We start from the raw sequence: 23,564 nt of genomic DNA, 5'->3' as shown, positions 1-23,564 counted from the left end.
GTGCTTTAGCCACGGAGCAAACAGGCAGTCACTTGATTAGAGCCTCAGACGTGGCATGGCACTATGGTGTTGGATTTCCACATGAACCATTACTCGGATATTTGAGATCGTGAGCTTCGGTTCTAACCTGACCTTGCATTTGATTTTTCAAATCCGTGCATCAGAAATTGGCCTTCCTCACTTCTCTCAGACCACATTTGCCAGCAATGAGTTCTGTATCCCTTGTTTTTGAACATTTGAAAGGGATGCTGAGCATTAACCCATATGGTGTTTGTTTAGGTGGGGAATCCTAAATAGCTTCTTGCACAGGGAGAACACGGTAGCAAATATATCTTTACAGTAATGTGTTTTAAATCAAAAAGGCTCCATATTTTCCCTTGTGTTTGAATGTGACATTCTTGATCATTCCAGACCCACCTGTCTGAGAACACAGGAATCAAAAACAGGAGTCACTCTCAAATTTCACCTCTATTTAATCCATCACAGGAACATACTGGCTTTTCACTGTATATATAGAAAAAACCACACCAGGACATTTAAACAAAGTGACACAGATCATCAGCAGATCAACTAGGAATGACGGCTCAATCAAACAAATGTATGTTGAGAATTTCCACAGGGCAGCTCTCGCGGCAGCCAAGCCAAATTTGTTTAGTATACATGAGTTGGCTGCTTAGGAACATTCGCTATGCTGCGTGCCAGATGATGACTTTTCTAGGTAAACATCCATTTAGCAGCATATACCCATCCATGAAAGTGTTGGGGTGATTTTGATCTATTCTCCCAGACTCCTGAAATTATGACTTCATTCCACTGGCAGCCAAGTACCAAATCCACACATGGACCATTTAGGATTTTTAAAAAAAGGGGATGGGCAAGCTATACACTTATTTCAAAATGTAATAGAACCATCCAAAAGGTAGGAGAAACTCCATAAAATTGACAGGCCATTTCACTTTTCTGACAAGTAATAAAGCAAGCATCATTAAAATGGATGTCAAATTACAGGGCAGGGAAGCAGCAGGGAAAATACTTACTTTGTTCTTGGTATTTGAAATAGAATGTGGAGTATTTATCCTATCTCAGTCTAAACTTCCTTCTAAACTACCCTGAAAAGGAGGCATTCCTTTTTAGGGTAGGGGGTTGGGGGCTCATTTATTATTGGAATTTCAGAATCAGATCCTACAAGTAAGAATACTTGGATTCTTCAGAAAAGGGCATTTTAAAATTTGTGCTATTAATTCTTATATTTGAGCAATTTCTTATTTTTTAAAGGTGTCACTTAAAGAATAGAAGACTCTATTTAGCACACTCTGTAAGCTTAGAACAAGAATCAACAGTTTATTTAAAAAACAGAGAAATTTTTTTTTAAAATAAATAAATAAAAAAAAAAAACAGAGAAATAAAACTTTCCAGTAGAATTTTCAAACTCTGTGCTTACTTTCACTGGCTGTTGTGAAATCTTGCTTGTGCTCTGCAAAGGTCAGCTCAATGCTCTAGTTTATTAACCAAAAACTTCTCTTTCTGATTCTTTTCAACTAGGGAATTCTCAACTTTGGATATTTTCAAACAGAAAGCTCGAGAATTCCCTTTTTGGATCAATTGCCTGAAATTTGTTGGAAAAGATCATGGTTTCCAAACTTTAATCTCCTCTAGAAGAGTACTTGGCAATTACCATTTGATGAGCAAGTATTGTGAATGGTCAACAGTTTAGAAATCCTCTAAAAGCATCTCTTTTTCTGTGGTGGCAATGACTTTTGTGGATAATAGCTTCTTTTAAAAATCTGCTTAAGATTCAGAGCTAGGGGAGCTACAAAGTACAGCTTTTAAAAATGAAACTCCTCATAATTAGCATTTTCTAAAGTTGGTTCAATTTGAATCTGAGCATTGACTATATTCATAGCACTGGAGGAAGGTATAAAGATAATTTAGATGCAGCCCTTGCCTTCAAGTAGCTGAAAATCAAAATGGGGAAATAGATATGAAAGAAAACTAATTATAATAACACCAGGGTAAATGAGAGAATAATATATACTGAGGTACATTTTATATACTCAGGGAACCAAAAATGAAGATGCTTACTTCGGTTGGTGAGATGATGGATATGTGGATTGGAAACCCTTAGCAGATGAGACAACATCTAAACTGGATCTGAGAGAGTTCAATATATAAATCTTAAACGCTGCCTCCTCCATGAAGCTCTTCCTATCTAAAATAGTCACCTACCCCCCACATTTCTGTTTCATTTTCTCTTCAGCAGCTAAGACCCTCTCATATTTTCCATCTATGCTTTAGTTCCTGTCTCCCTCTGTTAGTCGTGTCTGAGTCTTTGCGACCCTATGGACTGTAGCCCACCAGGCTCTTCTGTCCATGGAATTCTCCAGGCAGGAATACTGGAGTAGGTTGCCATTCCCTTCTCCAGGGGATCTTCCCTATCCAGGGATCAAACCCAGCTCTCCTGCATTCCAGGTGAATCCTTTACCCTTTGCGCCACCAGGGAAGCCCTTTCTCCCTCTACCTACCAGATTATAAGGTTCTTGAGATCAGGGGCATTGCTGATTTTGCTCACAGCTTGCTCTTAGAACAGGGTAGGCTCCACTAGGGAGCAGTGTGATGGAGAACGAGGGAAGCACATTCGAGAATAGAAGCTTGTCAGGGAAAACAATGCAGAGAAACCAAATTCTACAGGATTTTAGTGAACCGTTGATAGATTGTTGTGACTAGATTACAAAATGTGTTAAAGGCATAAGATGGGAAAATTGGTTATGACCAATCATGAAAGAATTTTCCAAGGTCTCCAGAAAGCTGTGACCAATTTGTAAGAAAAAAATTGATGAGCTCTAGAATGAGTGTTCATCTTGATGACCCAGAATAAAACTTTCTCGGGAGAAGGATACACCTTTAGTAGCATATACTCATCCAGGAAAGCAACTGTATTACATGTTCTTCAGTCCCTTTATCCAGGTTTTAAAATGGAATATAGTGAATTTTTATATATTTTTTTTATTTTTAATGTGTGGGTAAATTGGAGGCCATTGTTAAATCCACAGAGAAAACATTGATGTGACGGTACTTAGGGCTTTAGTGACTTCAGCTTGAGATAGAATAATCTTAGGGATATGTTGTACACAAAGGTTTTCTTTAAATATAAATAAAAAATAAGAACAAAAACCCGCCATGTTCCCACATATATTTTACACAGTCCCAAGAATACTGTTTATCAAAGCAGCTCCCAGGTACTGGGATGAACCAGAGGCTTTCAAAGTGTTGATTGATCACTCTTTCTAGCAGTACACTAGGCTTACACAGCCACTCCAAAGTCAACAGCCTGGAAGAAAATGATACGAGACTTGGAACAAAGGCTGGAATGTTAGGTTAGCAACTGCTTTATGTTGCAGTAAATATGTCAATTAATATTCATATATGTTTAGAGGCATGATCTGGTAAGAGTACAGAATCAACTGCATATGACTCTTCCTTTTTCCACCCCAGAGGAATCCTGGCTGCACCTCACTTTTGCATAATAGAACTGAGAGAACTCTGGCTGGGTTTGCCTGTGTGCCTACTGCTGGACTTCTTAAAAGTCCTGGGAATGTTATCAGGATAGTGTGATATATGTACAGCCTGAGAGTACTTGTCTCCATCTTCATTCACCAGCTGAGACTTAAGAGGTGTTTTTGGATGTTCACCAATTACACCATAGTAATGGAAGAACAACAAGAAAATTCTTCATGTTCTTTTATTGTATTCTTTTATCTTTCAAGGCACAGGTTCTTTTTGAAGTGTTGAAATGGATATTTGTGGGAGGAATTGAACTGTCCTACCCAAGAGATAGGGAAAGAGATAAATTAATCCCATGACTTTGGTGGGGGGATTTCTGCAGTAAATAAGGTACCATGCTCCCTGTCTTCATCACCTTACAGTCAAAAGGCATTTTGGTGGTGGTGTGCTTTCATAGGTGGTGCAGTGGTAAAGAATCTGCTTGCCAGTGCAAGAGACACAAGAGATGTGGGTTTGATTCCTGGGTCGGGAAGATCCCTGGAGGAGGAAATGGTAACCCACTCCAGTATTCTTGCCTGGGAAATCCCATGGGCAGAGGAGTCTGGCAAGCTACAGTCCATGGGGTGGCAAAGAGTTGGACATGACTGAGTGACTGAGAATGCACACAGGCATGTGCTTTCATAACCTTTGCTACTTGGGCACACTTGAATTTGGGGTGTGCCAATTGCCTGATCCTCCTATGACTTACCACATGTTTATGCAAGTTTTTTATTTTTTATGTGTTTTGACTTAATGTAAATAATGCTGTTTTGGGAGAATTTACAATGTACCTCTTTTCCATCTAGAAGAAAGAAAGTCTGCTCATCTGGCTTTCTTTAGCCAAGTATTTTCATTTGACTTTTTAAGCCAGCAAAACTTTGAAGAAAAATGCAGATATACCCTATTGTTTGAAATGGTGTAGAGATTTAGGAGGGTTAATTTAAAAACTCATAAATCCTTTGCACTATGCAAATTAGTGACCTGTAACCTTTGTTTTTCCCCAGGTGACTTATTTTGACTTAACTATGTCCAAATAAATGTGTTTATTTGGGAGAGCTCAATGCTACCAAAAACTGACATGCTAAGCATATCCTGTGGCTCATAATATGTATGAGAGATGTGGACCACCCTCTGTTTTCTCATTATGCCAAATAATGGAAAGTGGAAATCACTCTAATCCTTTCTTCTGTGTCTGCTGTACCTCTGCAAATATGATAAACTCAATCCAATTAAAAGTCATTACCTCTCCAAGGCTCAGCCACAGTCTATAACCTTCTGTTTCACAATCCTCTCAATTATCTGTCTTCATCACAGATGGAATGTTTATAGCCATCTTCTACTTCAGTTTTCTCTTAACAAAGAGGAAAATCACTTTTAAGTGTTGATTATTGTAGTTCTGGTTTTCTGTACCATACACTTGACTCTATTCAATGCAGCTTTATATTATACAAGTTAATTCTCCCTGGTCATTTGTCTTATCTCTCTGACTAGATTGTAAGTTCTTTGAAATCAGCAATTTTACTTTATTCTTTTTTGTGATGCGCCCATGGTGCTTTGCATATAAAAGTCTTATTGACTAAATGATTAACAGTTTGTGGTATGTGTTGGACCATAGTTGCTAAGATTTAATAGTGGTGATGAGCATGACAAAGTTGGAGTATATACAGTAATATAACAACATTAGCAACAAAAGCAACACAAATAAAAACAGCACAAGGCTTGTTAAGTTATTGTATAATTATTTCTTATGTTTCAGGAATCTCTCCTGCCCCTCAATGGATTTTCTTAACATCGTATACTTCTGATAGAATGATAACATTTCCAATATTTCCTCTCAAGCAGTCATAGTTCATGTAGGTTTACGTGGGCTGATCCACAATATAATTGACTCGGCAAGCATATTGAATGTTTAGATGAGTAAACTGGTAATTTTCTGCCTTATTCAGCTCTGAGATTCTACAACGCTATGAAAATTGGATATTTCGATCAATTGTTTCATCAACTAAGCAACATGATGCCAAAAGATTTCATTTAGCTTAACTTTATTTAATAGCTAAAATATTAACTTAGCTATACTCAGTAGCTCTAACCTATTTAAAAGCAGTTTGTTAAAGAAGATTCATGGGAATAAATCCAGAAAATGATCAGCAGAAGCATAAAAGAAATCACTAAATTTTGCTTATTCAAGAGAATAATATTAATACCTAGATCTAAGTAAGAGTAATTTTATATAATTTTGATATAAATAGGCAGCACAGTATTTTATGTATACACTACAAAATATGAAATTACAAATATTTGGTTTTTGTTATTCCTTTTTTTGTGAAGCACCTTGATGAATAAATAGATTCTTCAGGGGATTTTTTTTTTCACCGTATAAATGCAGCTCTCAAAATTTATTTTGCTACTTTTGCTTTTGTTTAAGTTTCTTTGACCATCATGGGCATATATGGATATTATTTGGGAAAGGACCATCATCTATTGAGTGGTGTGGGACACCAGAATATCTAGTCCTGCCATTTTCTCTGACAACCCTTGCTTTAGATTGGAGGCTTCAGAGTGATCTGGCCAGTCATCCCTCTGTATACAGCACTGTTCTGAGGTCAGCCAGAACTATTTCTGGTCTGTTTGGCACAACTTTCAATTCAAACTGGAAGATAATGTTGTGGTTTGGGCCGTTTATAGGCTGGTGGGAGTTTCATTGGCATCACAGCAGTCCCACCTGGTTTACAGGATAACTTTTAGTCTTTTTTTTCAGTGAAGTAGACCAAGCAGAAATACATTTTTTACTAGTTACTGACAGGGAAACCATCCACTTCTCCATGTGGTTTTCTCTTGGCTTATTTTGTAATGAAAATGTGGGCAAGGCTGTTTTAGAACCTGTTGGTTTCATCATTTTATGAGTTATTTAGAAGGTGTGAGAGTAAATCATGCCTTTCTTTTTGAAACTTACATTACTGTGAAGAACTTGGTGCACCTCAGAAATGCATGTAAATGACAACTGCATTTCCACCGAGAATGGAAATAAGAGGTTTATTCTTGTTTGTTCCATATTTTAATTGAGGTTTAATTGTCATATAACATTATATTAGCTGGAGAAGGGAATGGCAGTCCACTCCAGTATTCTTGCCTGGAGAATCCCATGGAAAGAGGAGCCTGGCACGCCATAGTCCATGGGGTCGCAGAGAGTCAGACACGACTGAGCGACTAACACTATTATATTAGTTTCAGGTGTACTGAAATATAAATATCAAATATGATATTTATATGTATTGCAAAATAATCATCACAATAAGTCTAGTTAACATTGTCACTATACATAATTATAAATTTTTTTTGTAATGAGGACTTTTCAGATTTACTCTCTTAGCAACTTTCAAAAATGAAATACAATATTATTAACTACAGTAATAGGGCTTCCCTGGTGGCTCAGATGGTAAAGAATCTGCCTGCAATGCAGGAGACCCAGGTTTGATCCCTGGGTCAGGAAGACCCCCTGGAGAAGGGAATAGTAACTCATTCCAGTATTTTTGCCCGGAGAATTCCATGGACAGAGGAGCCTGGCAGGCTACAGTCCATGGGGCTGCAAAGAGTCAGACATGACTGAGCAACTAACACACACACATTATTAACTATGCTGTTATTAACTAGTCACCGTGCTGTACATTACATCACCATGATTTATTTATTTTATAACCAGAAATTTGTACCTTTAGATACCCTTCACTCAGTTTATCTACTTCTGCAGATTGTCCCAGAAGTAGTTACTTACATTCAACTCTTTAACAGTCATCACTCTTCATAACCTCCTTTTAGATCTTATTTTACCACACAGTCATATACCTGTTACCATCTCTGTCTTTATTACTCAACTCTAGGTTTCTTGAGGTCAGAAATTTGATCTTATTCAAGTCTATACGTAGCCATAGCAACTTGCACAGTCCCAGGTACAGCATGGTGTCAAATCATTGTTTTGGAATGGGTAAATGACTAAAGTCTGAGAAGCAGCATCTTGGGCAAAGAATATCACCCCTATACTTCAATTATCTAATTCCCCTCCTTATGCTAGAAAGAGTTTTAATCTGGGCACTTTTGTAGTCTATCACAAAATTTCAATTGGAATGTGCAATTGAAACAGTCACACACAACTGGTAAAGTCTGGGACATCTGTTTAATCCTTCACTCTCATAGTTTGGAGCCCACCAAAGATTTTGAAAGTCAAATGTATATTTATTCCACAGAGGAAACTTTATCAACCAGTGCAAAAGTTTACTGGCACTAGCTGGTGATATAATGGGTAGTTTAAATCCTGCTAACTGCAAATAATTTTTCAACACTGTTTATGATTGTGGTAGAGTTTAGTGAGGCAGAAGTACAGATAACATAAATATTTCAACAAAAGCCGATTGTACTGGAGCCATAAATAAATTAGACCCAGTTTGTAAATAAATTTAGTTTTTGCCAACAAACATTTATAATCCTCTCTTGCTGCAAATGATAGTAATTTATATAGAAGAGGTCCTGAATGCCTTTCTTTAAAAGTCAGTTCTCATTAGGAGGCAGCGCCTGGTGCCCGTCAAGTGTCTTAGACTGTGTGACTCAATTAGACATGAAGGATACTGTACAGACCACCTAATGCTACTAGTTATTGTACATGTTGATAATGACAATTTCCAGAGACCATACATAGCTTGGTAGTCTATGAAGTTGTCATATTATATCATTCCCTTAAATACCTAGCTTGTGTTACCACTTAGCAATGTTGAAATTACCCCCTCTCAAATCATAAGTGCTATTTAGTGTATGTATACACTTATGCATGACACATCTGTTCATATTTTCCCTGAAAACATTTTTTATCAAAGTATATAATGTTTTCTCAAATTAAAAAAAAAAAAAACTTCACATTTTTCAATGACATTCCATCCATCCCCATGGTTTTGAATGATTTTACGTTTAATATGATGTTTTGTTGGGAAACTCAATATGGGAGTCTTTAGAGTTTGAAATGGGGGCAGAAAATTGCACTTCTTGGAACCATCTAAACTTATTTTACACCAAAGATGCTGTACTTGCAGTGGGACCAGAGTCCATGCTGAAATCAGCTGAATCAAGGAATTTCCCCACAGAATCACTTTAAGATCAGAAGTCATTCTTGTCTTTGTTACCAAGCCTTATGAGAACAAGGATCATTGTTCATTTTCATATAAAGCCTAATTTTGAGCCCAACTAAATTTAATTTTTTGGGGTACTCTCTGCTCTTTATCAAACTCAGAGTATGGTTAGGTTAAGCTTCTATTGCTTGTTCACATTCCTTTTTATCGGCAAGCCACTGCTACAACTCCCTCTTCTGCCAGACAAGCATAATTATTTTCTTTTCTTTATGTAGGATTCCTGGATATAAGAAAGCTCTTCTGTTTTGTAGCAACAGGGAAGGTTCTGCATCAAGTTAGCTGTGAGAATGAATTTGAACTTACATTTCCACTGTTTATTCAATTCTCCTGCACACCTATCTTTGTTTATTATATGGTAGAAAGTGGAGGGCAATCTCATTTACTTTTTGATCTTCATCTTTGCAGGGGTTGTTTTGAATATTTTCACCCAGTTTATATTAGAATTTGGTCTCCTTGCTTCAAAATACATTTCCCCCTTCTTCCTTTAACTTGTAGCTCCTAAGTTTTGGTCTCTCCTTCGGAGGCAAGAAGGATCTCTGCCAAAAGCCACCAAGCCACACTTAGGTAATTATAATAAACAAGTTGGGGTCTCATTTCACATGCAGAGCTGAATGAAGCAAAGCTGTGGTCAAAGAGATCCCAGTTGCTCCTCTGTTAGCAATGGCACATTAATGCACTCTCATGCTCCCCTCCCCCACTCCAACACTTTTTTTTCTTTTTTTAAAGGAAGTAAATCAGGTCACTCTTTAGCATGTGAAGGGCTGTAGCTTTCTTCTGAAACCACCATCAACAACATAAACAAATTAGAGGTAGTAAACCACACATTCTGCCCACACGTAAACCACAGTCCTCACCAGAGGGCAGTCTACTTAATGTGAGAATAACAGCCCAGTTTTATAAGCCTCTACTGGGAATAAATTCCAGTTTCACTGGTTAGAACAAAGTTGGGCAGCCAGAGTATAGTCCCTCCTAGGTTACATGTTGGGAGAGACTGAAGTGGAGAGACAAGGAAATATATTTTATAAGCTTCTGGTACACCAAACTTGGACCATTCTTTGGTTTTCATTATGTAGAACTGGGATTGCTTGAGTGGAATGGACCTGGAGCTGAACTTGTCCAATGTACTTATTTTATGGAAGGGGAGGCAGGGACCCCTCAAAAGCTACGACTCTCAAGCTCTGACTCTCAAGGTTACTCCGGGCAGGGAAGACATATTGCTGAATCCAAACTTCCACATCTGGGCATGCACCACTCCTGCTTTTCCTGAGTGCAAATGGCATAGTTTACAACCGCCAACTTGACCCATACAGGAGTTATAAAATATTCCCTATACCTTCCTGATGCTGATACGCTTCCTTTCCTGACAATGGTGAGTCCTCAACTAATGTGTCCAGCCCTAAACTAATGTGTTCCGTCATCAGTAAATTCCTGCCCGTGATAGTCTTTTCTTAAATACCTGTTTAAACAGTAATTTAGATAAGAGTGTCCCATTTGTGTGCAACAGGAAATGCCTGCCTTCTTTTAGATATGCTGGCAAATAATTACTGTAGATATGGCTTGAATACTGGAAGGCTGTACTCTGGTCATTTCGAACTGCCTAAGAGCAGCCACCCAGGCTGCTGCAACATAATTCCAGGGCATTTCTATTTTACTCTAAATGAATCTGAAGGAAAATCACTTTGGGGATATAAAAAGCTTAGGAGAAAAGCCATCAGGTCAAAGGTTGCCTAAAGACTCTTAAAAATTTGTCTTACCAGAAGGGAGTCAAGGCACAAAGTTATAATGTAAGAGAAACCATATCTGATATGTGATAAGTCTGTTCTTACCTGGTCATTCCAGTGGGTATTGGCGATCCGTCTCCCTTAACAACAGAATAAGCCAAACATTAACCAGGTCATGTTTTTCCTTGGAGTAGTACCCACACAGCTTTAATGTCTTTATTTTAGCTGTTTTAGATCTGTAAGTAGATACCAAGGGGTTTCTTTATTGGTACCTCAACTGTGAATTTTCTGGCAATTTCTTTCCATAACCCATTTTAAAAAGCTTAGTTCCATCTCTGATGAGGAACTTTTGGAAGTGATCAAACCCATTTCATAAGAGCTTAGAAGCTACCAGTTTAATTCACAAAACATACTTGTTTAGTGAAATGTCTGAAATTTCGAGGCGAGTGGAGAAACTCTTAACTAGAGTTAAAACCCCAGGATAAGTGAGAGATATGCCACAATCCTATGAAGAAGACAAATGTTTGTTCACTGATTTGGTCCTTCACTTTCAACCCCTGTGGTATCTTTTGCCATCTTCCTTTCTTGCCTCCCAACACTCTTTCATACTTTTAGGGTCTTTTTGACAGCCCATACATAAAATATTTTTAGAAAACACTGGAGGAAAAATTTCCGCAAGGAAGAAATGGAATACTCTGGTACAAGGAAGTAGCAAATACTAAAGGTGCAAGGAAGTTAGAAGGTCATTAAAAAAATTCCATGTGCTAAGCCATGTTGATACATTATTTCACAATAAGTAGTGATTTCTGGAGACATGGATTCTTCAAATGCAGTCCAGTGTTAACAGATTCCGCGATGTCTATACTTGTTACCCCTCTCTGGAGGCAGCACATTCAAAGACCAGTTCCGTCAGCAGCCTCCACCCTATACGTGCTTGCTAAGTCGCTTCAGTCCTGTCTGACTCTTTAAGACTCCATGGACTGTAGCCGGTCTGGCTCCTCTGTCCGTGGGATTCTCCAGGCAAGCATACTGGAGTGGGTTGCCATGCCCTCCTCCAGGAGGTCCTCCCGACCCAGGGATCCAACCCACCTCTCTTACCGGGATCTTTACCAATAGCACCACCTGGGAAGCCTATGAGATGCTTCGATTTTCCCAGCCTGTGCCTCTGACCCTTACTACTGTCCTTCAAAGCTAGTTTAAGTCAGTTTTCTGGAAATTCGTTTCCCTCACTTTTACTAGTTTCCTTTCTTCCTTTCGTTGGGATCTTAAATTTCATTATCTTGGGGCCATTCTCACAGACTATTCTGCTGGCCAGTGCACAGCCTCCTTCTTTGTTCTGTTTGTGCATCTGGCATGACTTGGGCTCCACCCTTTCCCCAAGCCCAGCGTGCGGTGATTGGTTGCATCGCTGGTGAGAAGAGCTGGCTCCCAGGTCTTCTGCTTCCTCGCCAACAGGCCTGGGTCACCGCTCTGGAATTGTCCTAACAAGGGAAGAAGAGCATGTCCGGTTTGAATTTTGGAAGGAAATTGATGTCTTCCCCCTCCCCTCCCCGCCCCGCCATTAGCAGGCACCGACTCACGGACTCGTGTTCATGCGCTCACGTCCTACCAGGAGGTCCCTGGTGGGGCTTGAGGTTTGGCAGCGCCTGCTTTGCTCGTGGAGCTGGGCACGCATCCGCCGCTCGCAGCCACGTGTAATCCTTCCTGTCTGCTCGCCACTTGGGCACAAAGTCCCAGCGCTTGGGCCCACCCTCTTCTTTAGTAGCAATTAACCTTTACTACAGAGCTTCCTTTGAAGTTTGCTCGTGTTTTTATTACAAAACTGCAATGAGGAACATAATGGGGGGAAATGTCTAAATTTCGGAGTTACCTAATCTGTTCAATTCCCTTGCTGGTCTCCTCCTGGCAGTTGTCTCATGTAGTTATGATCTCAACCAGTCTGCCTGAGATTTCAAACCATGTTTCTGTCTCAGCCTATTTTTAAGATTAGTGAGCTATTACACACATGCACACTACAAACGCACACTGATGTGTCTATTATACGCCTAAGTGTGTACGGCTGAGTATATAGAACTTGTTCCTTGTTTAATGTCTAGGGAAATTTTTTTTACTTCAGAGACAAGCTAGGTATATGTGCTTTTAATGTTAGCTTTAAACTCTAGTTGCTAAATATTTGCTCTCAATGGACTTATGTGAAGAAGAGTGGAAAATTATTTATGTTAGTATCACTAATGATAATGCTGAGTGATAAGTATTATGACGGGTACTGAATGCTATTAATGGTGAAATTCTGAATTTTGAATGGCATCTGCCCAGAAGATTTGCAGTTAAGCTAGGCAGAGGGGCCAAGTGAAACAAATGGTGAGTTATATAAAACCCACAAAAGAGACGGCATTTTAGGCCAGCCTTGCAAATAAGAACCGAAGAATTATGAGTGAAATGGCATTTTTTTTTTCTAGGCTGCCGTTCACAGGAGCTCAAATAAATGAAATCATTTTTCTCTGCTTTTCACTCAGCAGTAAATCATTGGTAATCTAAGGTTGGTAGAAAAGCAACTGTGAAGCTCAAAGAAAATACAAGAGAATCTTTTTTTTTTCCTTAGGATGGGTAAGGACTTTCTAAGAAAAATGTAAAAATCACAAAGGAAAAATAGACTTCATTCCGTACAAGTTAAAAATTTTGTACAACACAAGCTCCATTAAAAAACCAAGTGATAAGTGATCTACTGGAGATAGTAGCAAAAAGCTATATCAAAGGGCTCATTTCTTTATCATTAATAAGACAGACCAATAAAAGCCCAGTTACAACTGGACATAAACAATGAGTAATTTGCTAAAGGGGAAATAGGAATGACAAAATATTTAGTCTTACTAATCACTGAGATGTGAATTAAAGCAACAATAGATATACAGTCTTTTCTGTTGTATTAATAAATTTTAAAAACAAGACATAATAATAAATATCAGTATGATGACTTGGAGTATAAATTGGTATCCAGCTCTGAGAAGCAATCTGTCAATACTCACTAAGCTTTCTTCTAGGAATATAACCTAAATAGGGTGAACATAAATATTTATATGAAAAAATGTTTATTTTAGTGGTATTTATGGTATCAGAAAATTAGAAGCAAGATAAATAAATACTATGGAAATAGTTCATTTATTATGGGTTTATATTATGGAATATAATGCAGCAATTAAAATACAGTTTAATGCTTTTAAAACCATAAGTGTTTTAAGATCAAGTGAAAAAAGTGTTCATAAGATCAAGTGAAAAAAGTGAAAAAACAATCTATTCACATAGTAGGGCCACAATTTTGAAAAAACAAACATACCTTAAAACATGTCTTTAAAGAAAAAAAAGCGAGTTGCCTAAGAGTTAAAGGGAGGACTGGATTTGAATATCTGGGTTCTAGTCTCAGCTGACTTTGGATATACTGGTTAGCATCCTTGGGTATCAGGTTGCACATTTGCAAAATGGGAGATTATCCTTCTCATTGTAGTTTTCTCCCTGGATTGTGAGAGAATATAGATACATCTGCGGAGGTTATTATTATCAGTATTATTTCTGCAATTTCCTCATTGTAGATTCTGATATGTTTTTAAAATGCAACTCTCTTCAGGTGGAAACCTTATGTTAGTTATTCCGAGAGTCGTAGAAATAAATACAATCCAGTACAAATGGGGCCTTGGTCTCCAGGGATATTAGAACACTTAAAAGTTGATTTGAAGAATTTGATTTCCAAGAGCATTTCCCAAGTCATTTGCCTCAAATCCAACAATAAACTTATCTTTCTGTCCTTTTTCAGTTAATGACACACTTAAAGGATGCAAGAAGCAAATTCCAGTAGCAGGCAGTTCAGATCCAAGAAATTACAAGGGTTATTTATCTTTATGGGAGCACTGATGTATATAGCGCTTCTTACCTGATACTTACTTACCTATTGTAAATATGCCCAATCTGTCAAACTGATATCTGAGCAATTCTTTAATTAGCTGTAGTTATAGCTCAGGAAAAAGATTTACCAATTTTTCCTCAATAACACATATTTAATGGAGATATGATAATTGAGGTAGTTTGTCATTTAGATGAAATGTTTTAGGTGCTTTTTGGATAGTTCTTCAGTAATGTACCTGGAGACATTAGTTTACTTTGGCTTATGCAAATGTTCAATGCAGTATGATAAACTGCATATGTTGTTGAAAATTTCTTAATGCTAGATAACACTGAAATATTGTTGCATGTTTTGATACGTAAAACTCAGCAGTTTTATATTTCCATTTTTTGTCACCACAGCCCTTTTTATATTTAATTCCAATGACACAGGATTAACAGTGGCTTGAAAACAAATTGCCTGGCTTTGCACATAGATTTAATGCCTGTGTGTGGATGAATAGGACCATAAGTCTTTCTCCTGGATTTACTTGACCTATATAAGTTGTTCTTTAAGTTTAATTGGAATTATTTTGCTATTGTAAGCAGAATTGCATTCAGGTTTTAAATCCAAATTCTTCTGTGCAGCAGCCTGGGCACGCATGTGTATTTTGTCTCCACAGGAATTGAAATCCAAACTCACTAGTTTAAAAATTATGCATTCGGAAAGTTTGTGGGTAACTCAAAGGTCATGGGGTCAGCAATGGTTGGGGGAGTGGACCAGATGAGTTTACCTCTATCCCTTTTTAAGGTTTGGGATTACTTTGATGGAACTGACAGTATGACTAGTTTAACCCTTTCAGGAAATAGGGGAGATTTTACTGACCATTAATGCATACTTACTGGAGGAAATAGTTCCATTCATTTGGATGCATTTTTGTTTCCTGCTGCTTAAATGGATAAGTCTATAGTTACACAATGTCTTCCAGTTTTTAGCACTTCTTGAAAAAACCAAAATCTTCACAATGGATGATAAATCCCTTTAAGAATCTTTAACTATATTTGCAGTAGTTAAATGTTAGAATTCTAGAGAGATGTTTTTGTATGTTTTTAGCTGTATCAAGAGTGTTGGTGAACTTTTGGCTCTTAGGTTGAAGTGCAAAATCTCCCTAAAGAATAAAATTAATAGACTTTATCAAGGGTGTTGGAACCCTGAAGTATATTTTTCTGATAGTATTTCTTTGGGGCATTATGAACATTGTTTATTTTGATGTTGGATTTGGAGAAAAGTTTCTAATCTGTAATGTTCCATTTCTGTGGGTTTAAAGGTGCTTTCCATGTTCAAAATAATTTCCAATCTTTAATAGAAAAACATTGATTTATTTTAATAGTCAAGGAAATTATATGTTAGGTTAATTATGTCTTTAACAAGTATTTTTTAAGCACCTTTATGAAGATCACTTGGAGAATTCCTAAGAAGTATGAGTTTTGAGGCTTCCCTTTAAGAGTCTAATTTCCTAGTTTGGAATAAAAGATTATTCTTATTAAACTCTAAATAGCAATATGCAGCATTATTTGATCATCAGACTGAGGAAGGAAATTGTATAAGAACTCAAAAGAAGGGAGATACTTATGTTAAATGGAATGGCGAGGAGATAAGTTGGGAGTTGACATAGAGAATGACTAGAAGTTGGATGGGCAAAGGGGAAGAGAGAATAACAGAGGAAATGCTTACTGAGCCCAGAAGATAGAGATAAGTTTATTCTGGCCTGGGGACTCCTACTGAGGAGTGCTGAGATTAAAAAAGAAAGAATGATTTCAGAATGAGAGAGATTCTGTTCCAAGCCTATTTTACCTGTGGACATTGGGAATTACTGGAGGCTACTGCACAGAAAAGTTGATATACCAGGAAGATAAATTCAGCAACATTGTACAGGCTCAGTGTGGAAGGACTGGAAAGAGGTTAGAGGTCTAGAGACCCATCTAGAGGATTGTTAAAAAATTCAGGAATGAAAACATGGATTGAAAGAGTGGGGTGAAGCTAAAAATCTTACAACAAGAATGGACAGCATTTATATGACTGAATAGATTGAGGATGAAGGAGACAAAATATCCATGTTATTTTAAAACCTTGAACATGGATATTTTGGGGAAAAATATTATTTTTAATAGAAATGGGGAAGTGGGAGGACACTTGATTTGAAGGTAGATGATAATATGCAAGATTTTGGATATGCTGAACTTGAATGATAATTAGTTTGTTATGTTGAGATCAAATGTCTCATAGAGATAAGGTTGGGTCCTCATTTGATGCTTAGTTTAAATGGCATTATCTCATTTGACTCAAGAACCAAGCACTTCATTAGAAAGATACTTTTGCATGTACAATCACTTTGCACTTCACAAAACTTTAAGAGGAGTCATACTTGATGGACAATTCTTAATATGTGTTATGGTTAATTAAATTCCATAATGACTCAAAGAAGGCATCGGGAGTAGAACTCAGATATTCTACCCTCTAGCCCAATAAAGTATCTTGGAAGATTTTAATAATTCATAGAACTGTAAGGTTGATGGGATCTAAAGTGTCATCTAGTCTAGTCATTAATCTAAAGCTACAATTCCTCCATATCAACCCTAATTCTTGGCTATCTAGGCTATATTAGAACCCCTCTGCTGGGGAACTTTAGGTGACCCAATTAACTTTGGATGGCTCTGATTGAAATCTGTCTTCTTGTAATTTTAAGCCATTTTTCTTAGTTCCCCCATTGAATATCTACAAATTGAACAAATTAGGTATGACTCTCAGTCTGTAATCCTAGTGGAAACACGTGTTTATTTTCTTTAAGGTAACAAATCCTCTTCAACTGATGGGAAATGCATGCTTAGTTATTATTATTTATGCTTCCTCCATTCCAAAGGTGCATAAAGATCTTAAGGCTGACATGGTGTGGTCATTTACTTCAGCATGGGGCTGTACTGCTCCAGGGAGCCCTTGGAGCTCCAGGGTTGAGGGTGCAAACTCCTAGTTACTCTCTTCCACTCTCCTCTCAAAGATGGTCTTGCCATCTCCTCTAGGCAAGACCTCTGCTCCATGCAGAGTCCCTCTGAGCTCTACTTTTCTCAGTCTGGAGGAAATTCACTCTCTTTTTTGGTGCACCCCATGACACCATCTTCTCCTTGTTCCCTCTGGGAAATTCACCTAATTTCTTCAATGATTTTAGCTTTTATAAATGTCCAGAGAGGAATCACTAGCATCAAGTAACTTTAACTCTCTGTTCTGCGTAAGCTACTGAAGCAAAGAAATACCATGGGCTCAATGGTGTGTTTGAAATGGGAAAGGAAAAATAGAGAAAGAACAAACATAAATTAACATTTCAATAAATAATCCTGCCATATGAACTTAAGCCTTGTGGCTCATGGAAGCCTTTGGACTCTCTTATGACTCTACTACAATTTAGTCCAAGATACCTCTGCATGATATAACTTTCTAAGACATTGTATAATGCTATCAGCTCCCAATTTGGGATGGTTTGCAGAGTTGTAGTTACACATATGTTTACTCTTAATCTCTACTTTATTCATAATAATAATTAAATTGCTGATTGTTTCCCAGCTGGAAAATAGATTGAGCTGGCCCATGAGAGTACTGACAGTTAAAGATTAGCTCATTTGATTTATGGATTCAACACAGATAAACCAAAGAGGCAATAATCCCTTCCCCCTCCTTCATCTGTGAATAACAGAGGTTTTAATGCAGGCGTATTTTAACAATGGTCTTTCCTATTTTTTTTTTTTTTTTAAAGAGCAACAGCATTATAAGGTGAATATTGAGATGTGGAATTGGGTTTGGGTGGACTCCGGGAGTTTGTGATGGACAGGGAGGCCTGGCGTGCTGCAGTTCATGGGGTCGCAAAGAGTCGGACACGACTGAGCTACTGAACTGAACTGAACTATATTAGTAGAAATTTATGAAGTTTTTATTTATTCACAGATAATGAGTGTGTATATGGCAGCTACCCTGAAATTCCTTTGGAAGAAATGCCAGATGCAGATGGAGTAGCCGGCGCTCTATCCCTCAGTATTCAAGAGCCATGCTCTCCAGCCACATCCAGTGAAGCGTTTACTCCGAAGGAGGGCTCTCCTTACAAAGCCCCCATCTACATCCCTGATGATATCCCCATTCCTGCTGAGTTTGAACTTCGAGAGTCAAATATGCCTGGAGCAGGCCTTGGAATATGGACCAAAAGGAAAATTGAAGCAGGTGAAAAGTTTGGGCCTTATGTGGGAGAGCAGAGGTCAAACCTGAAAGACCCTAGTTATGGATGGGAGGTAAGACTATCTTTTGAGTTAATACATGTATGTATATTAAGATGTGTAAAGAAGAGTTTTTAAAATGTCCATAATATAAGCAAATTCCATTTGTTGCAAAATATCTTCAAATAGAGTTTTAAGGATGAACCTCTCTTACAATTTTTACTGCTTTATAGAAACAAAGTATTGCTTGAAAGTATGGCATGATAGAAAGGAACTCAACTAATGAATGGTCAGAGGATAGTGTCTTGAAAACATATTAAAGGATACGAATATAGTTTTAAAATTAATATTTGGAAACATTAAAGGTGGCCGTCCCTAAGGTACGTGGCATAAGCAAACAAAATAGACATATGACATGTTTATTGTATTTTATCTTTACTTTTTTGGGAAGTGGGCTTGGAAGATTGAAGGAAACATTTGTTTTCTCCATCTTGTGGCTTTGAGTTAATTTGGTTTTACTTTCATTCTACATGTTTATTTTGCTTTGTATTCTAACATATTTTCCCTCTCTTTCGGTCATCCCGATTCGATTATACATGTCTCCAGAATATGTGTACTGTACTGAATCTTGTGATGGTTATTTATATTCAGATTGATTTAATGAGTAAATCATGTATCAACATGGCAGCAAAAAGCAATATGAAAATCAGTTGCTAGTTTCAGCCATTCTTTTTCAGAGAACTCATCTGGAAACACATAAGAAAGGGAAGTTATGTTCTGATTACAAAATCTAAATTAATTTTATTTTGATAAGGACAGGTAAACTAGTTATTCTTTTGAGTTTATAATTTTTGTACAAAATTAGTATATATATATATGTACATGTATATGTATATATATTTCCCACTTATTTTTATAACTTGAAAACTTTTGTGGTTATGTTACAGCATCATATTTTCTGGAATAGCTGACCTATATCTGAAAAACTTGTAGGTAATTTCTATATGGACAAGAAAGTGTTTTTTGGAGATATGATTGACCTCTGGTTTTACAGTTTCAGTTAGACAGAAGTCAGATAAACTAGATTTATTTTAGTATGTTCTCTTAATATTTATGATCATTAGTGGAATATCTAGTTAGCTGTTAAAATAGAAATAAATATGCAGTGCCATCAGGACTTAATTTCAAATTTTGTCCTTTTGCTTTATCTGTGTCCCCTTGTGAAATCTGCTCAAAATGCTGTAATAAAAACAATTCTTATTCAAATTCTGAAATGCTAAAAGTTAAGATCCAGATTTGACATAATTACAAGTGAGAAATCCTTCCTTAGTTTTGCTCTTGACCGAAGCTCTAGTAAAGTGGTTTAGCTATACTACTTCTAGATGTGTCTATTGATAAGAGATTTTTAAAAAATCACCGTAGCATTAACTGATATGTGAGTTGAATACGTTTTAAACCAAATGCGTACAAACTTTACGTCATTATCATTCACCTTAAAATAATGGCTATAAACATTCCACTAATAAGTAACTCATTAACTCATTAAACTTTTATTACAAAATCTCTAGAGTTAAACAACAAGTGCAGTACTGCTGGAGATTTTCCAGAAGGCTTGGAATAAAACAAGACTTAATAATGAAATCATGTTGCAATTCCAGGGTTGGTAAATGCCGGTCTGTGCCTCTTTAAACAGGATACCTGTGGATTTGGGGATGAACCTGGTGATACATTTAGAGGAAATGTAAAAATAATTAATTTTTTTCTCCATGGAGTAAAATGTCTTCAGCCTATGGGCAAATGCTTACCCTGAGAAATGTGAAATAATTCTTTTCATTATGTCAAAACTGAGTTGTTTTGTTGCTTGGAATTCAAGATAATTTTATAACAAGTTCATGACGCTTTGCTACACATCAACCATTTCCTCCCTGTCCATCAAGAATTCAGTTGATGGTCAACTCGGTGGTTTTCTTCACCACTTTAATGGTTTCCCTTGGGTTTTTTTTTTTATTGTAATTTTATTTATTTATTTTTGGCTGTGTTGCGTCTTCGTTGCTGCACAGGCTTTTCTCTTATTGCAGTGAGTGGGGCTGCTGTCTAGATGTGGTGCCCTAGTGGGCTTCTCACTGCGGTGGCTCTCTTGTTGCAGAGCACAGACTCTAGAGTATGGGCTTCAGTAGTTGTGGGACATGGGCTCAGTAGCCGTGGCTGTGGGCTCTAGAGCACAGGCTCAGTAGCTGGGGTACATATGCTTAGTTGCTTCATGGCATGTGAGATCTTTCCCGACCAGGGCTGGAATCCGTGTCTCCTGCGTTGGCAGGCAGATTCTTACCCATCAGGGAAGCCCTGTCCTTGCTTTTGAGAGTGTGAATTGTCTGTTCTAGATGTATTGTGAACCAAGCCAGAGCAAGGGCTTTTTTTTTTTTGGTGTAATTTTGGCAAAATTGTTATCCATAGAGGAACAGTTGCATTCTTGACTTTAATGTCTTGTTTCTTTGTTTGTTTTGTTTTAACCTTACCCTGCTTAATATGAAATTCAATCATGATCAACAAAGGCACTTGCACAGAGCTTCTGACCGCCTCGCACGTGCACTTTCAAATCATTCTTACGTCATATTTGCCCTCAGCTGTAGCTGCTTTCCCTCCTGTTTGGTTGGACAGATAGTTGTGATTAGCTAGTGTGGCTTCTTTTTCTGATACTGTTTCATTTTTTTAAAATGATGAATTGAGGGAGAAAATAACCTCTTAGGCCAAAAAGAATAAACATGAATGGAGGAAATCCAGATTTAGCCAGCAGTTATTCAGTGCTACTGTCCATCAGCTTCTGTACTAAATGTTTCCCTAAGAGAATCCAGCCTATCAAAACTGAACAAGCCATTCCTATCTCTAGTACTACCCTTGCTCTTTTCTCCCTATAAAACTCCCTTCCTTGTGCATTTCCTGTTTAATAAATTGCACTACCATCTGTCCACCTGCTCAAGCCAAAAAATGGATCATCTTTGACTCTACTGTCTCCCACACCAAGCTTATCTGATTTATAGTTCCTCTGTTCTTTCAAAGTCTCCATTCTTTGCACACACTGGTCTCCATACCTGGGAATCTCCTTTTCCTTCCTGTTCTTAGCAAGTTCATATCTATTCCTCAAGTTATCTTCTTCCATGTCATCATCCCTAATCCTCCTATTAACAATTTAGTACTGCTTAAATTTTTCCTCACCCTGCAAGTGAAGTTGCTCAGTCGTATCCGACTCTTTGCAACCCCATGGACTGTAGCATATCAGGCTCCTCTGTCCATGGGATTTTCTAGACAAGAATACTGGAGTGGGTTGCCATTTCCTTCTCCAGGGGATCTTCCCAACCCAGGGATCGAACCCAGGTCTCCCACATTGCAGGCAGACGCTTTACCATCTGAGCCACCAGGGAAGCCCTCACCCTAGCATTGAGTAAATCCATACTAAAGAACATAGAGCATTGTGAAGCATCCAAATTGTTTGCCTAGTTTCCCTAACAGAGCAATATTTCCGTAAGAGCTGGCATAGCTGTATCCTCTAAGTGCAATGTCTTGATGGTGTCCTATCTGTGGAGCCTGTGGTGTTGGCTAATGCTATTAGTATCCTAAATAGTCAGGATTAGTCAACTCAGGCTGCTATAACAATATGCTATAGATTGGGTGGCTGAAATAACAGAAATTTATTTTCTCGCCGTTCTGGAGATTAGAAGTGTGAGATCAAAGTTTCAGCTGATTTTGTTCCTGGAGGACTCTCTTCCTGGCTAGCAGATATTGTCTTCTTGCTATGTTTTCACATGGCCATTCCTAAGTGCATGAACATGCATACACACCCACACAGAGAGAGAGAGGGAGAAAAAGAAAAGGGTGGTGGTCAGTACACTCTTGTGTCCTTTCTTCTTTTAAGAACACTAATCCTATTATAGCAGGACCCACCCTTATGATCTCACTGAACTTTATTTACCTCTTAAAAGCTTCCCAGGTGGCATTAGTGGTAAAGAACCCACCTGCCAGTGCTAGGAGACACAAGTGACTTCCCTGGGTTGGGAAGATCCCCTGGAGGAGGCATGCAACCCACTCCAGTATTCTTGTCTGGAGAATCCCATGGACAGAGGAGCCTGGTGGGCTATGGTCCATAGGGTTGCACAGAGTCAGACACGACTGAAGTAACTGTGCACAAAGGCCCTATCAACAAATATGGTCACATTGGGTGCTAATGGTCCAACATAAAGATTTAGGGGTGACTCAGACATTTAATCTGTAACATAGATAGTTAACAAATAATTGTTTAATAGCAAAATGAGTGAAAGAATAAAAGAATCAATGAGAGAAAGAATGAATGGATATAGAATTATGTTACTCTGAAAGAGATGGCAAGCAGTGAGGGCTGAAGTCAGTCCATGGTATAAGCTAGAATCTGTATTTTATACATGTGGAATGAACTCTGCCACTGCTCTATGATTCTAGTGAAACTACTTAAATAAAGTTAATAGGGTTTTGCATTTTTATTTGATCAATGGGCTACTAATAACTGGTGCATATCATTAGTTGTTATTAAAATTAAGTAAAGAGATATGGTAGTCTCTTCGAAGAAAGTTTTTAAAAGAAAAAACTCAAAGATAGTACTGTAATCACAGCTCAGCTCTTAGAGCCCTATTTAAATAATATTTTTTAAGTAAAATATTTTCTCAAGGGGGTACTTCTGGAAAATCATTTCAGTTCAGTTCAGTCACGTCTGACTCTGCGACCCCATGAACTGCAGCACGCCAGGCCTCCCTGTCCATCATCAACTCCTGGAGTCCACCCAAACCCATGTCCATTGAGTCGGTGATGCCATCCAACCATCTCATCCTCTGTCATCCCCTTCTCCTTCTGCCCTCAATCGTTCCCAGCATCAGGGTCTTTTCCAATGAGTCAGCTCTTCGCATGAGGTGGCCAAAGTATTGGAGTTTCATCTTCAACATCAGTCTTTCCAATGAACACCCAGGACTGATCT

General features: G+C 37.9%; 1 protein-coding gene across 9 annotated transcripts in view; it reads left to right on the top strand.

The window, feature by feature from the left end:
- The window catches only part of MECOM (MDS1 and EVI1 complex locus), a 617,068-nt gene that overhangs the window by 277,854 nt on the left and 315,650 nt on the right, over window positions 1–23,564 (top strand). For all 9 annotated transcript variants that reach the window (XM_081570789.1, XM_081570764.1, XM_081570790.1 and 6 more), the window contains one exon: window positions 18,303–18,640. In XM_081570789.1, the coding sequence (XP_081426915.1) occupies window positions 18,303–18,640 (338 nt within the window). The remainder of the gene's footprint in view (window positions 1–18,302; window positions 18,641–23,564) is intronic.

Source organism: Giraffa tippelskirchi, chromosome 2, assembly GCF_054371585.1.
Source record: "Giraffa tippelskirchi isolate mGirTip1 chromosome 2, T2T-mGirTip1v1.2.pri, whole genome shotgun sequence".
NCBI lineage: Eukaryota > Metazoa > Chordata > Mammalia > Artiodactyla > Giraffidae > Giraffa > Giraffa tippelskirchi.
This window is presented reverse-complemented; position numbering and strand designations above follow the sequence as displayed.